The sequence below is a fragment of the Notamacropus eugenii genome, chromosome 5 (genome assembly GCF_028372415.1).
Source record: "Notamacropus eugenii isolate mMacEug1 chromosome 5, mMacEug1.pri_v2, whole genome shotgun sequence".
Lineage (NCBI taxonomy): Eukaryota > Metazoa > Chordata > Mammalia > Diprotodontia > Macropodidae > Notamacropus > Notamacropus eugenii.
In genome coordinates, this window is record NC_092876.1 from 16,006,583 (window position 1) to 16,022,451 (window position 15,869).

At 36.1% G+C, this 15,869-nt stretch overlaps 1 protein-coding gene and 1 pseudogene across 1 annotated transcript; both read right to left on the reverse strand.

The window, feature by feature from the left end:
* Positions 1-2,121: 2,121 nt before the first annotated feature.
* LOC140508497 (olfactory receptor 14C36-like) lies at positions 2,122-3,057 on the reverse strand. The gene has a single exon (XM_072616452.1). It carries the CDS (start codon positions 3,055-3,057, stop codon positions 2,122-2,124), a length of 936 nt encoding a protein of 311 aa, XP_072472553.1.
* A 7,441-nt stretch (positions 3,058-10,498) lies between these two features.
* LOC140507363 (olfactory receptor 14C36-like) lies at positions 10,499-11,463 on the reverse strand (annotated as a pseudogene).
* Positions 11,464-15,869: the final 4,406 nt, after the last annotated feature.

Genomic DNA, 15,869 nt, shown 5'->3' on the forward strand with positions numbered 1-15,869 from the left:
AACAGTCATCCACGTTTGGAACCTTAGTGTTATCCTCATCTTCTTGCTTTCACTCACTCCCCCTACCGAAGCAGTTACCGAATCTTGCCATTTTACTCTCTAGGACATCTTTCACATCTCTCCCCTTTTCTCTGTTCTCACTGCCACGTACTTCCTAAATTCAGGACTTAAGCTTATGTTGACTATTGCAGTGATTTCCCTACTAGTCTCCTTGCCTCATGTATTTTTCTATTTTTTGTTTTCCTAAAGTATGTCTGGTTATGTCACCCAACCCTACCCCGACTCAAAAAACTCCAGTAGAGCTGACTTTTAGCTCCAGACTCAAATATAAAGCTTCTTTCCATCTGGCCCCTTCCTATCTTTGTAGAATTCTTACACTTCTTTCTCCTCCACAGATTCTAACTAAAAGGATTTATTTTCTTTTCCTCACGCATGACACTTGATCTCCCAACTTCCTGGCTATCTCCCTGTGCCTGGAGTGCCCTCCTCCCTCACCTCTGCCTCTTAGAGACCTTCCCTCAGGTTTCAGCTCATATTTTCCTATCTGTCAGATACCTTTCCCAATGCTCCCAGATCCTAGAGAGTACTCCTGTGAACTTTCCTTTACCTCTCATCAACTCGTTGTGTGTGTATAAACACATCTTTATATACAGAGTTATTTACCTTGTTAGAATATGAGCTTCATAAGGGCAGAGATTATTTTTTGTCTTTCTTTGTATTTTTTTGTATGGTATTTGGCACAGTGTCTAGCACAGAGTAAACATTTAATAAAATTTTATTGATTTATTAATTGATTATTTAACAAAGGAAAGAAAGCAATTCACCTGCTTGGCTAGCTACATCAGTGAAGTTAACCGAATAATTAATTACTGACAATTATTATTTACAAGCCCACCCTTTCCCCCAAGGCATGTACACAGGAATTTTTCAGAAATAAGGAAACATATTAATTCACATTGCTCTCAAAACAAAAAAAAATATATTTTAAAAATTGTTAGTAAATAAATTTTAAAATTTGTGAAAAAAAATAGTAGGGAGTGCCCAACTGTATGACATGTTAAACTGCAATGGTATTTTTTTAAATGAATTCCTTTTTATTATTCAGTTCCTCCAAGTAGCCAAAAAGAAAGACCTTGGAGTCATTTCATTCCTTCAGCTCATCAGTATCATCGGTAGCTGGATGATAGAAAGACATTGAACCTTCAGGCTCAAGAAAATGATTTCTTATTGTTTTCCCACTGAAATACATCTTACATTTCCTCTTTCTGTTGATGGTGTCATCATTTTCTCTGAAATAGAGGACGCAAATAATACGATAACAGTTATATTCCATTTCAATTTATTCTGATATTTTGGGCAAGAATTCTGAACCTCCATTACTAAGGCAAGATGTTACCATGTGCTACATCAACTTTTTGTGACATAATTCAGTCACCTTTCTGGGTTGAAAGTGCAAAGATATATTTCTAGAAGGACAAGTACTGATTTTTTAAAGTGATTTGCCCAGAGTCACACAACTAGTAAGTGTATTGGTACTCAGGTTCTCATGGTTCCAGGGCCAGTGCTCTATCTCCTGCACCACCTAGCTGCCCCTAGTGTTAAATATTTCTTCCCTGTACAGCATATCTTTTTCTATTCACCCAATTTGCATTTAAGCAGTGATAAATCGTTCTCTTGCCCTATCCCACAATGTCCGTGTTGTTGTATCACTACTGTTTCTCCCTATATTATATTTTAAGACCATCCACACTTGCATCTTCTTTGCTTTCAGTGTATTCCCTTCCCTAACTCTTAACTTCTCTTTCAGAAATCATCCTTTCATCCTCGTCTGAATGTTTTTGATGTTCTATTCATTAGGTAAGTAGCTTGGGGTCGTGTAAAGAGGAGTAGATTTGGCGTAAGAGGAACTGGATGGAATACAGGTTGGATTTCTCCTGGTGAAGAAATGGCAGTGTTTGTTGTTTTGAGGGTACATGCAATGTCAATCTCTACTATATTTTAAATAAAAATAGTAAATTCAGAATCTTACTTGTCACAATCAAAATATATCTTCATAGGATTTTGCATTTATAGATGAATTAGTTTGAAAAATATTGGAAAAGAATTACAATTCATGCTCTATTACTCAATAAAAAGCTTTCTCTTTATCACTGTTCTTGCTGCCTCTTTTATCTGCTTATTCCGTAGACTGTATATAATGGGGTTCAGAAATGGAGGTACAATGGAATAGAATATTGACAGGATCATATCTCTAAGGGACCCCGAATTTGAAGATGGTTGTAGGTATACAATATAGCCTGAAATAAGAAACAAAGCAACCACAATGATGTGGGGGACACAAGTAGAGAAGGCTTTTCTTTGGTCTTCTTTCACTGGAAATTTGAGCACTGTGGAAAATATGCAAATGTAAGATGCAGTGATGAAGGCAAAGCAGCTAATCCCAACCACTAGAACTGAGCAAAGAAAGGATATTGCATTGCTGAAAGTCTCTGACCAAGAGATCTTGAGAAGAGAGGGGATATCACAGAAAAACTGGTGGATCACATTGGATTGGCAGAAAGACAATCGAAATGTGTAACCAGTATGGAATGCTGCATACAACAGGCCAGTGAACAAGCATATTAAAGTCATCTGCACACATACACTGGGACTCATGATCATGGAATAGAAAAGGGGGTGGCATATGGCAACATAACGATCACGGGCCATAACAGTGAGTAAAGTAAACTCAATATATGATAGAAATAACACCAGAAATATCTGAGCTGCACATCCAGTAACTGAAATAGCTCTGTTGTTCACCAGGGAATTAATGAATGCCTTGGGAACAGTTACTGATATGAAGCAGGCATCCACAATGGACAGATTCCTTAGGAAAAAGTACATGGGGGTCTGCAGTCTCCTGTCAATGGTGATGATGATGACAATGAGGAGATTCCCCATCAAGCCTGATAAGTAAATGAGAAAGAAGAGCAAAGAATATATGATCTGCAGCTCATGGGAGTCAGAAAATCCCATAAGGAGAAATTCAGTCACAGTGGTGGTAAAGTTAGACATTTTCAGATTTCAGTGAGTGACCTAAGGAGCCAAGAAAAATTAAACAATATTTCAAACAGTAATTATTAAGGTCACATTGTGTGTAAAGATTAGAAGACATCATTTCATTTTTATCATTACTGTATAAGACATCGCCCATATCAAGTATTAGGTATATGACTCTGAACCAGTTTTGTTACCTTTCAAGGAAAATCTCCCTAAGGGTTACATGAGAGGTGCAGACCTGTGTTCACCTGATCTTATCACTTCAATTTTCTTCAACTGAAAGGCATCAGGGAAAGAAAATGAGAGAACTATAGCCCTCCTCCTCCAACTCTACTCTTTTCTCATACAGAATGGCATCCAAGGGAGCATACTTTCCTGACATTAGATATTTTATGTCTTTTATGTGTACTATTTCCCTAAAGAAGTCTTTCAAGGTTAAAGATGCAAGATGCTGGGACAAAGGGTAGGCAGGTATTTCTTGCCAATTACTTATCTGCGAAAACATATTTAAAGTAAAAATAAGCAGATCCTGACATAAAAACTACGTTTTGTTTATGTTGAATACACCCATACATATATATGTACATAAATATGCATAAATATATATGCATATTCATATATATACATACATAAGTGTATGTGATCCCTCTTTTTGTATATATCATTTTTATTGTCATTTTAAACATGTGTCTCTTTTTACTCCTTCTCCCCCATTCACTGAGGTGACAAAAATGAAACCTATTATACATATGCGTGGGCACTTAAAACAAATGACCACTTTAGCTTTCTAAGAAAAAATAGAAAAAAAAATATAAGAATAAGGAAGGAATGGAGAAAAAGAGGGAGAACAGAAGGAAAGGGGAGAGGAAGGAAGGGATGAAAGAAGGGAAGGGGAGGGAGAAAGTAGGGAAGAAGGAGAAGAAGGAACGAAACGAAGGAGGAAACAAAGGAAAGAAAACATGCTTTAATCAGTACTGTGTCTATTACCTCTGTATCAGGAGGTTGTTATTATGTTAATTAGAATTACTGTTTCTGAAGCTGTTATTACATAAGTTATTTTCTTGTTTCTGCTCACTTCACTTTGCATCGTTTTACACAGATCTTCCCAAGTTCTTTAGAAATGATCCCATTCATTTCAGAGTTATGGACAATAATTTGTGTATCCATTCTCTAATTCAAATTCATCCCCTCGTTTCCAATTCTTTGACATAAAAAAACTGTTTAAAACATATTTATACATATGAGTCCTTTCTCTCTTTAATCTCTTAGGAATAAGGGGTAGCATTGGATAAAAGGATATTATTCACAACCCAATTATTTATCAAGCATTGCTCCTAATTGTTTTTCATAGTAGTTGAGCTAGTTCAAAGTTACTGTGGTCCCTCTGTTTTCCCACCAAAAGATTGATTTGTTTTTCAGTCTCTTTTACAAATGGATGTTCTTGGGGGTGATAGTGAGGGAAATTGTTATCAATGTGATATAAAAAGAAAGACAACAACAAAACATAAAATGATACATGAGAGACATCAGGTACAAGTTTTCCAGGGTTATAATATCAAGGTACCACACCCAGACACAAAAGTTCCTGCAAGCCCAGCTCAGAACTACTTTCCAAGCGTCCATCAAAGGAAAACCTAAAGCTGAGTCTGTTCAAATTATTGGTAATTAAATTGAGAAAAGAAGGTGTTCAGTCCAATATTTGTGACTATTATTGTTGACAATATACTAAGAACATATTGGGAAAATCTATGGAGATACCTGCTTCCTAAATGTCTACATTGTCAAAATAAGCTTGTTTTTATATGGAATTTATTGATATTTCAAAAGAATTAACGAGAAAGACTTTTTTCTTTTAGTTTTATACACATTCACCCATTTGTTGCAGTTTCAATCAGATATGTAGTGAGTTTTATGGCTGGGCAGTGTCAGGAAGTGATCAAATATCATTAACCTGGCAGCCACTTAAATGAGCAGAACAGAGGACACACTTTTAGAAACGCAAATAGAATAAAAATATGAAATTCACAAATATTTAAAGTGTGTTAGACAGAGGGAAGCTTTCTGAGCTTGAAGGCAGATGTCACCTTCAAGTGACATAGTGCCAAAGATTCTAAGTTTCTCTTAACTTCTCTGTGTGCATTTCAAATTTTGTATTGACCTCTTTCTAGAAGTTGGAAATCTTTTGCTCAACATTTTCTTGTACTTGAAACAGTCAGTTTTGAAAATGTTAGCACCTACGGAAGAGTATCATCTCCTTCCTTTCACTTATTGTTCTTTAGTCTTGCTGGCGTAAGTAATATTTAACAGGGGTGACTGGACCAATGTTTATAACAGAATGACTACTTGGTTCAAAGACAGATTTTTTTTAAAAAACTATATATGACTTTGGAGTTAGCAGATCTCACTTCCAAAGGTGCAAGCCTTGAACTAGTCACTTTTCCTTTGTTTCTTTGGATGACATCTACTACCCATTCCAGTTCTACAACTATGATGGAAATTTACACACCCTCAGAGCTACCTGTATATAAACTGCCCTTCTTGATCCCTACTGAACTGAGATGTAAGAAAGTTTTTCTGTTTTTCCACAGACTGTTTTCAGTTTTCTTTTAATTCTAACTATGGTTTCACTTATATTTTCATTTCATGAGATATGACTTCCTTTACCAAGAAGTAATGAAAGTAGGGAAAGGTTTGAAAGCAAGGATATATAGAGGGATAGAGAAATGAAGAAGGAAGGAACGAAGAGAGGAAAGGAGGAAGGAAATGAAAGAAGACATAAAGGAAAGAAAGAAACAAAAGAGAGGAAGAAAGAGGCAGGAAGGAAGAGTGAAAGAAAGAAAGCATGAATGGAGGAAGAAAAAAGAAGGAAGAAAGAGAAAAGAAAGAAAGGAGGGCTGAGAGGGAAAAAGAACCAAAGAAAGAAAGAAAATAGAGAAAGGGGAAAAAAGAGTAATAAAAAAGGTAGGAGAAAAAAATAAAAGGGGATAATGTGAAAAAGCAATCCAGTAAAACTCACTGTATCTTTCTTGAATAAGATAACAAGTCTCCGTGGTGTTATCTTCTCCAGTCTGAACTACGCAAAGGTAATATCACTGAATTTTAATGCCATGGAAAAGATCTCCAGAATTTCCCAAGTTCAGGCTGGATTGGCAGAAAATTATGAAGTTTCCATTGTCCTCAGCGAATACTCTCCTTGGTTTATGAACATGATTTCTTTCTATTTTCACCATTGCATTTATAGCTCAAGTTGTACAGAATGTTTGATAGACTGACACGATATGCCAATTTCACTTTTTGCTAAAACTTACTTGCATCTCCTTGGGGACACTGTCCATGTTCTTTAGTCAAAAACAAAGAAACTGTCTCTGGGTATCAAAAGAGAAGGTGCCAAATAAAATCCTCTCAGGAGCACTGGCATGGAGTTCAAGAAATACTAATTAAGGTGTATGTGTTTGAATATATATATATATATATATATATATATGTATGTATATATATATATACATATATATATGTATATATATATGTATATATGTATATATATATACATACATACATATACACATATATACACATATATAATGGTTGTAGGATTCATTATCTCTCTGGTTCCCCAAAAAGAACCAAATAAGCCTCCTTCACTTATTCTTGAAAACGCAGAAGAGAAAAGATCCAAGTGTCCTGGGGAGGCGTTTGCCTTATTAGCTCAGTTGATACAAGTATCCTGTGGCTATGGTTATGTCTTTGACTAACATATATACCAGAGCTTCACAAATCTTGTGCAAAATGTTTTACAATATATTTTCCCTTTTACATCACATTGAGTTCCAAAGGATCCCTCTTCCCTTTTTTGCCTTTCTTTACAAGAGAGATACTAGTTAAGGAAAGCTACCAACATAGTAATGACATGTGAGAGATTAGAAAACTCTTGAAACTCGCAGCTCCCCATCTCTCTACGGAGAGGATAGTGGTGTATCCCCATCTGATGGCTTTGTGTTCTCTGGTCTCTCACTCACGTCTTTGATATCTGTCATCTGACCTTAGAGTAAAATATATTTTCTTACATTAACATAACAGTTGTTTCACCATTTGATTTTGGTTGTGATAAAAAGGAATGGAAGGAAAATTCTCAAGCCTGTGGTAACTTCTTTTCTGTAATTCATGTGCTTGAGCCATATGCACCTTAATGTCTCTTAGTATTAAAAGTTAGATCCAGTCTAATGAGATTTTTTGAAAATTCAAAATTGATTTCCAAAAGATTAGTTAGATTTTAAGCACCACTTAAGGTAAATAAAAGTATATTTCTACCCTTGATACTGTCAGTCAATAGGGCTTATGGAAAATTATGGCAAAATCTGGTTTCTGAAGCATTTCATCAGCTTTGTATCTAAATGTCATGACTGCATGTTTAGCCAAGTTCTGAATAATGGACAATGCTCTAGTGTGTTCCTAGTCATCAATTTGGTCAAGCAAGGTTGTACAGTGGCTCTCAAGTTTTTTCCCATGATATTGTCACCATATTGTCAAATGTCTTCAAAGAGGATGAACACATCATCAAAGTCAGCTATCACACTGATGGGAAATTCTTCAACTTGGAAAGACTACAAGCTAAAACAAAAATAGATGGAGTGTTGATGCATGTCTTTTGTTTGTGAGCCAATAACTGTGCACTCAATACAGCTTTGAAACCGAGATGTAACAAATTATGAATCAATTCTCTGCTGCTTGTACTAATTTGAACCTAAGAATTTAGCACCAAGAAAACACAGGTGCTTGACTTCCAGGAGTCAAGATGGCAGTGAGCACTAAATCATTATAGCTCATTCGTATTCACCTCCAACAACCATAAAATAGCTCCCCAGAATAAAGCTTAGAAGAATGCAGCCAGCAGAAAAATAGAGTGGAGCAATCTTTTAATCTAAGAGATTTGTAGGATTGTTAAGAAAGGTGCATCTCACTCAGGGAAAGGGGGAGTGTAGTCCAGGATAGAAAGCATCCTAGCAAGTCAGCAGCAAATCCGACCTCACCAAGCCAGTGGGAGATCCTGAGCCCCAATATGGTGGAGCAAGCCAAAGACAACACCAGGACCTCCCACTTGCCTTTCACATAGCCAGAAAACACACCAGAATGCAGCACCAAAAATCACCACATGTTTCAGCACAGCCTGGGGCAAACAGGCATACTCCAGTAACCATACTTTCTCACACTTCAACACAACCCAAGGTCAACAGGCACCCTCTAGCAGTCAGACCTCAATGTGCTTCACTGTAACCCTGGAGAAACACAAAAAAGCCCCACAAGGCCTCAGCACACACATGACACCACCACTGGGGTCTTATCTCAGCGTAAGCTGTCAGAACCAGTCAGCCTCCAGAAGCACCAGCCACCCAATCCACAGAACACCAGACACAAAAGTCCCTCATCAGCATCATCAGCGTAGCACCAGGTAAATAGTCAGGGGTTGCAGCCACTGGTACAACGAGTCTCAGGCAAAACCCTTTCCCACCTGGTAACAGAGAACAAATTTAAAAGAAAGGAGAAAAAATGAGCAAAAAGCAACGAGAAGGAGTCTGACTATAGAAAGTTATGATGGTGACAGAGAAGATTAAGACAAAACTCAGACGAGGTCAAAACTGTCAAAACAGCTATGGGCAAAATTTCCAAAGAAAAAGGCAACATATTCTCAAGCCTAGAAAAAAAATTGATGTAAGAGTTCAAAAAGAGCTTAAAAATGCTATAAGAATTGTAGAAGAAAATGGGGGAAAGAAATGAGAGTGATGCAAGAGAATTATGAAAAAATAATCAAAACTTGGAAAAATACTTAAAAATTAGAACTGGCCAAATGGAAAAGGAGATTAGAAAATATTCTGAAGAAAACACCTGAAAGAGTATAATTAGCCAAATGGAAAAGAAAATACAAAACCTTAGTGAGGAAAATAACAGTTTAAAAGTTAGAATTGGGCAAGCGTAATTTAATGCGTCTGTGAGAAAACAAGAGGTGATCAAACAAAATCGAAATTGTGAAAACAATGGAAGAAAAGGTAAAATATCTCATAGAAAAAGAACTTACTTGGAAAATAGCTTCAGAAGAGACAATATCAGAATCATCTGAGTCTCCCATCTACCGTATCGTGAAACTATCTTTGGTGTTTTATTCCCTCCCCTTAAAGTATGAGTTACCCAAGAGAATGAACTGTTTCACCCTTTTCTATTTGTATTCACAGGGTGTGCCTCAGTATTAGGCTTATTGTGAGTGCTTAAGAAATACTTTTTCTTCATTCAGCAACTCTTTCTAAAATCTTATTCCTTTTGATTTTATTTACATAATTTTCTTCTGTATTTGCTTCTTGCATTCTAAATCAGTCACTCACTTTTACAAAGAATCAACTATTTCTCCTAAATATACTATTCTTTGTCCTTTTAATTTTGTCTGTGAATCTACTGATTATTATTCTTAAATCTTTCCACATTTATTTTCAAAAAGTTTAATTATTTTATTGCTCATAGGCACTTGTTATTTCACATCGAGTCATGAATGGTGGATGGAATTGGCAGTGTAAAAGACATTAGCTTCTATATATTTTAGTTTTCACTTAATCACACAGGAAGCAGGAAGCTATTAGAGATTTCTGAGTGGAAGAGTGACATGGACAAGCACCCTGTGTATATACACACATATATACATATACATATATGTATATGCACATATATATCTATATATGGGTGTGTAATTTTAAAAGTATGAAATTCTGCCTTCTTCTAATTGGTCAAAATTTTCTATGTGAAAGTGAATTGGAAAAAATGGACCTTCTGAATCATATGTGCTAAACATTCCTGACATATATGTCATAAGCAGTGCTGTCAAAAACTTGGGCTAAGGGAATTATAGTATTTTGAATTATTGAACATATATCAAAATGCTAAAAATTGCTACTGATATTTACAGTATCAAAGTCAATTCTAGGAACGTTTGATTCATTTAGACCAATGATTTATCTGTACCCATCAAAATATAAATAGCAACATATAAACCAACAAAATACAAGTGAAAATATATATCTTAAAGGTATTTTTCATTTACAGAGGGATTTGGTTCAACAACATTGGGAAAGAATTAGAGTTTATCCTTTGTGTGTTTGTCCTTCATTGCTGAAGAAGACCATGCCATCAGAGGAATGATGCTATGACTTGCACTTGACTTTGTTTTGAGTGAGGGAGGGCTGTGCAGGTCACCAGCCTCACTTCTCCTCCAGAACCATTTGAATCCAGTGACCAGATATTCATCAGGATGACTGGAGATGACCCAGGCTAAGGCAGTTGGGGTTAAGTGATTTGGCCAAGATCACACAGCTAGTGAGTGTCAAGTGTCTTAGGTGAGATTTGAACTCAGGTACTCCTGACTCCTGTACTGGTACTCTACCCACTGCACCACCTAGCTACCCCAAGAATTTATCCTTTATTCCTTTAAAGAAGGCTTTCTCTTCATTATTATTCTTAAAGCCTCTTTCATCTGCTTATTCCTTAGACTGTATATAATAGGATTCAGAAAGGGGGGTATTATGGAATAGAATATTGAAAGGATTATATCTTTAATGGACCCAGAATCAGAAGGTGGTTGTAGGTACACATAAGAGGATGAAGTAAGGAATAAACAAACCACAACGATGTGGGGGAGACAAGTGGAGAATCCTTTTTTTTGGTCCTCTTTCACTGGAAATTTGAGCACAGTAGAAAATATTCTTATGTAAGTGGCAGCTATAAAGACAAAGCAGCCAACCCCAATCACCAGAATAGAGATAAGTAAGAATAAGATATTGCTGAATGTCTCTGAGCAAGAGATCTTGAGTAGAGAGGGGATGTCACAGAAGAACTGGTGGATCACATTGGACTGGCAGAAAGATAATCGAAATGTGTAACCAGTATGGAACCCTGCATAGAAAAGTCCAGTGAATAAGCATGACAAAGTCATTTGTGTACAGACACGAGGATTCATGATCACTGGATAGAGAAGTGGGTGGCATATAGCAACATAACGATCACGGGCCATAACAGTGAGCAAAGTAAGCTCAACATATGCCATAAAAATTACCAGGAAACATATGCCATAAAAATTACCAGGAATATCTGAGCTGCACATCCAGTAACTGAGATAACTCTGTTGTCCATCAGGGAGTTAATGGATGCCTTAGGAACAGTTATTGATATGAAGCAGGCATCCACAATGGACAAATTCCTAAGGAAATAGTACATGGGTGTGTGGAGTCTCCTGTCAAATGTGGTAACAATGACAATGAGGAGATTCCCCATTAGTCCTGCTGAGTAAATGAAAAAGAAGAGCAAAGAATATAAGATCTGCCACTCTCGGGTATCAGAAAACGCCATAAGGAGAAATTCAGTCACAGTGGAGGTAACGTTAGACATTTTCAGAATCCTTTGAGTGACCTGAGGAGCCAAAGAGAAATGAAACAATCTGTCAAGCAGTGATTATTAAGAACACACTGTGTCTAAAGATTACAAGACTTTCTTAATTTTTTAATTACTGTACGAGAAATTGTTCCTGATGTATTGCTATGTGACTGTGGGAAAGTCAGGTTATTGCTCAAGGAAAAACTCTCTTAGAGTGATATTTATATGAGAGGGGCATAACTGTGCTGACAAAGGACATTTTGTTACCTGGGAATTTCGTCTATCAAAGATTAAATGCTAATGGACTCGAAGTCATTCCCAATAACCTCATTGACTTCCTTTTCCTGTAATGTATTGATAATCTCTGAATGAATAATCAGTACAGACAATCTGTCCTAGATCAGAAGTCACCAACGACTATGATGATTCTTTAGTTCTTAAAGTCCTCCTAGATGTAGTGTGAATCCCTCTGTGTTCCTTTCCCATGGACATCTCATTTTTGTAAATAGCCATAAACAGTATAGAAGAGAAAGTCAGAAACTTTACAAAAAAAAGTTTCAACATTTTCATGGCTTTTGCTGGGAGTGGAGACAAGGACTCCAATCTTTTCTCCTACCATTTCCCTCTAAACGCTCTCCCACTGACTGAAACAAGAAATTGAAAGTCAATGGTGGAGATGTATATAAAATATATTTCCCCTGTTTAGGCACAGGAGGATGGAGAAGTCCACTGATCAGCCCAGCCATTCTTTGCTCTTCTGAATAGTCTCACCACCTAATTTTCACCATAGTTTTTCACAGGTCTCCTGATCTAATTTCATTTTTTTTCCATTCAGCGGCATCAGGCAAGCAAAATAAAGAGCCTATCACCCCTCATCTCTACTCTTGTTTCATATGGAATGGTATCCAAGGAAGCGTACTCTCCTGATACTATATCTCCTTTTCTTTTATGTTGACTATTTCCCTAAAGAAAGTTTTCAAGGTTAAAGATGCAGGACGTTGGAAAAATGTGTAGGCAATATTTCTTTGCAATTAATTATCTATAACAGTATATTGAAAGGAATAATAAGCAGGGCCTGTCATAGGAGCTACGTTTTCACTGTGTTGAATACATACATACACACATATGTATATACATACATACATAAATATATGTGATCCTATCTGTATGTACATATCATTCTTCTTGTCATTTAAAAATTCTCTCCCATTTTACTCCTCTGCCCCCTCCCACTTAGGTGGCAAAAATAAAACCTATTATACATATTAATAGTCAGGTATAAGAAATGAACACATGAGCTGTCTCAGATAAAGAACAGGAAATAAAGGAAGAAGGAAGAAAAGGAGGAAGAGAAGGAGGAAAGAAGGAAGGAAGGAAAAAAAGAAATAAAACAAAAGAAAATCTGCTTTCATTTGTACTCTGTCCATTACCCATCTATTGGGAGACAAATGGTTCATGCTTCAACAAGAGTACTTTGGAATTGTGGCTCTTAATTACTTTATTTAAAATTACTATCTTTTGAAGCTGATTATCATTAAGATGTTGTTTTTATATAAGTTATTTTCTTGTTTCTCCTTACTTCACTTTGCATCCTTTTACACAGAACTTACCAAGTTCTTCTGAAATCCTCCCCTGCATTTCCTCAGTTATGGACCTTAATTTGTTTATGCATTCCCCAAGTGAAGTTCATCCCTCAGTTTTCAATTCGTTGCCACCATAAGTATAGTTTATTTAAATATATTTGTACATATGGGTCCTTTCCCTCTTTCTTTAATCTGTTTTGAATAAATGGTATCATTAGGTCAAAAGATACTACTCACAATTCAACTATTTATCAGGCATTGTTAGAAATTGTTTCTCGTAGTAGTTTAGCTAGCTCAAAGCTCCACCAACAGTTGTCTCTCTGTTTTCCCAACAAAAGATTATATTTTTTAAAAAATCTCATTTACAAAGGAATGTTCTTGGAGGTGATAGTGAGAGAAACTGTAATCAATTAATATGATATAAAAAAGAAAGGCACCAATTAAGTGCAAAATGAAATATGGGAGACATCAGGTACAACAAAATTTCCAGGGTTATAACATCAAGATATCACAATATAGATAGAAAAGTTCCTGCAACGCCAGCACAGAAATACTTCTCAAATGGTTGTCATATGAGAGAACCTAAAGCTGAATTGCATCAAACTATTCGTACCTAGGTGAGAAAAAGGAGGTTTTCAGCCCTATATCTGTGGTTATTGTTGGTGTTAATGCACTAGTCATTGGGATAATCTATGGGGACTTCTGCTTCCGATATGATCACATTAGCATGTGGATCTTGATTTTATATGAAATTTATTAATATTTCAAAGGAATGAACAATAAAGTTTGGGTGCTATTTGTATATTTTATGTGTATTCGCCCATTTGTTTCAGTTCCAATCAGTTATGTGGTGAGATCTATATGGCTGAGCAGAATCAGAGCCTGGTCAATATCAGCAGTCTGGCAGCCACTTAAATGAGTGGAAAAGAGAACATATTTTTGGAGGTAAAATTAGAATGAAAAAATATGAATGTCACAAGTATTTAAATTAAGTTAGAGACATGGAAGTTCTTTGGGTTAGAAGATAAAAGACACAATTTTCAAGTGACAAAAGGCCAAAGGTTCTTGGTTTCTCTTAACTCTTCTGCTTGTATTTCAAGTTTTGTATTTAGCTTTTTTGAAAAGTTCTTCATCATTCTGCTCAGCATTTTCTTGCACCTGAAATAGTAAACTTTGAAAATATTCGCAGCTACTGAAGAGCATCATTTTCTTCCTTTGACTTCTTTTTAGTCTTTCTGAGATAAGTAAAATCTATCAGTATTGACAGGACCAATGTTTGCACCAGAGTACTTAGTTCAATGATTGAAAAGAAACGTAATAGATATGGGAGATGATATTGGCTTAGTTCACATTTGAGTTAATCAATATCCAAAGGTGAAACCTTGAACTAGTCAAATTTTCAAATTTTGCTTTATTTTTCACCTCAAAAATATAATCATTGTCCCGGATGGCCTCTACCACCCATTCCAGTTCTCCATCTATGGTAGAAACCTACACACCCTCACACTCACCTGTATATAAAGTGCCCCTCTGGATCCCCACTGAACTGAGATGTGTGAGTCGTTTTTGTTATTCTACAGACTGAATCACTTTTATTTCTCACTATGGTTCCACGTATATCTCCTTTTCCTAAGATATAACTTCCCTTTGCTAAGAAAGAATGAAATATTAGGCAAGAGCAATATATAGAGAGATAGAGAAAGGCAGAAAGAAGAAAGGAGGAAGAAAGGAATGCAATAAAGAAAAAAGCCAAGAAAAAAAGAGAAAGAAAAAGAAGCAATGAAGAAAAAGAAAGGCAGGAAGGAAGAAAAAAGAAAAGATGAAAAAGAGAGAAAGTAAAAAAAAGGAGGGAAAAAGAAAGAAAAAGAAAGGATTGAAGAGCAAATAGGAAGGGAGAGAGGATGACAGGAAGAAGGAAAGATAAGAGGAAAGAGAAAGAAAGAAAGAAAGAAAGAAAGAAAGAAAGAAAGAAAGAAAGAAAGAAAGAAAGAAAGAAGGAAAGAAAGAAAGAAAGAAAGAAAGAAGGAAAGAAAGAAAGAAAGAAAGAAAGAAGGAAAGAAAGAAAGAAAGAAAGAAAGAAAGAAAGAAAGAAAGAAAGAAAGAAAGAAAGAAAGAAAGAAAGGAACGAAGGAACGAAGAAAGAAAAAGAGAGAGAAAAAGGAAGGAAAGAAAAGAGGGAGGAGAAAACAAATATAAAGGGTATAATGGGAAAAGATATTTCATTAAAACTCTTTGCATCTTACCGGAATAAAGCAAAAAGTCCCCTTGTATTAGCTTCTCCAATTTGAGCTGCTCAAAGATGACATCACTGAATTCCTATGCCATGGTAAAGACTTCCATAATACTCGCAGCTCAGGCTGGACTGGCAAAACATTATAAAGTTTCTATAGCTTCTGACCATCATAATTCTATTCTCCCAAGTTAAAGAATATGTTTTTTCATAATTACCCCCCCTTAAATTTGTAGCTAATATTTGATAGCTTGTTTGATAGACTGACCCCATAAAACGATTCACCTTTTGCAACAAATGCATTTTATTTCCTTGGGGATACTGTCCCTGCTGTTCAGCCAAATTCAGAGAGGTAGAAATCATTGCACTGAGGCAAAAGTCTCTGTGTAGCAAAAGACAAGGTGCCAAATTAAGTCCTCTCAGGAGTACTGGGATGGAGCTAAAGAAAAGTTAATTAATGTGCATGTGTGTGAATCTCTGTAATGGCTGTAGGATTCATTATCTCTCAGGTTCCCTCAAAAGAACAGAAAAAGAGAAGTCTTCTTCACTCATTCTTGAAAAGGCAGAAGAAGACAGGTTCAGGTGTCCTTAGGAATTGTTTGCCTTGT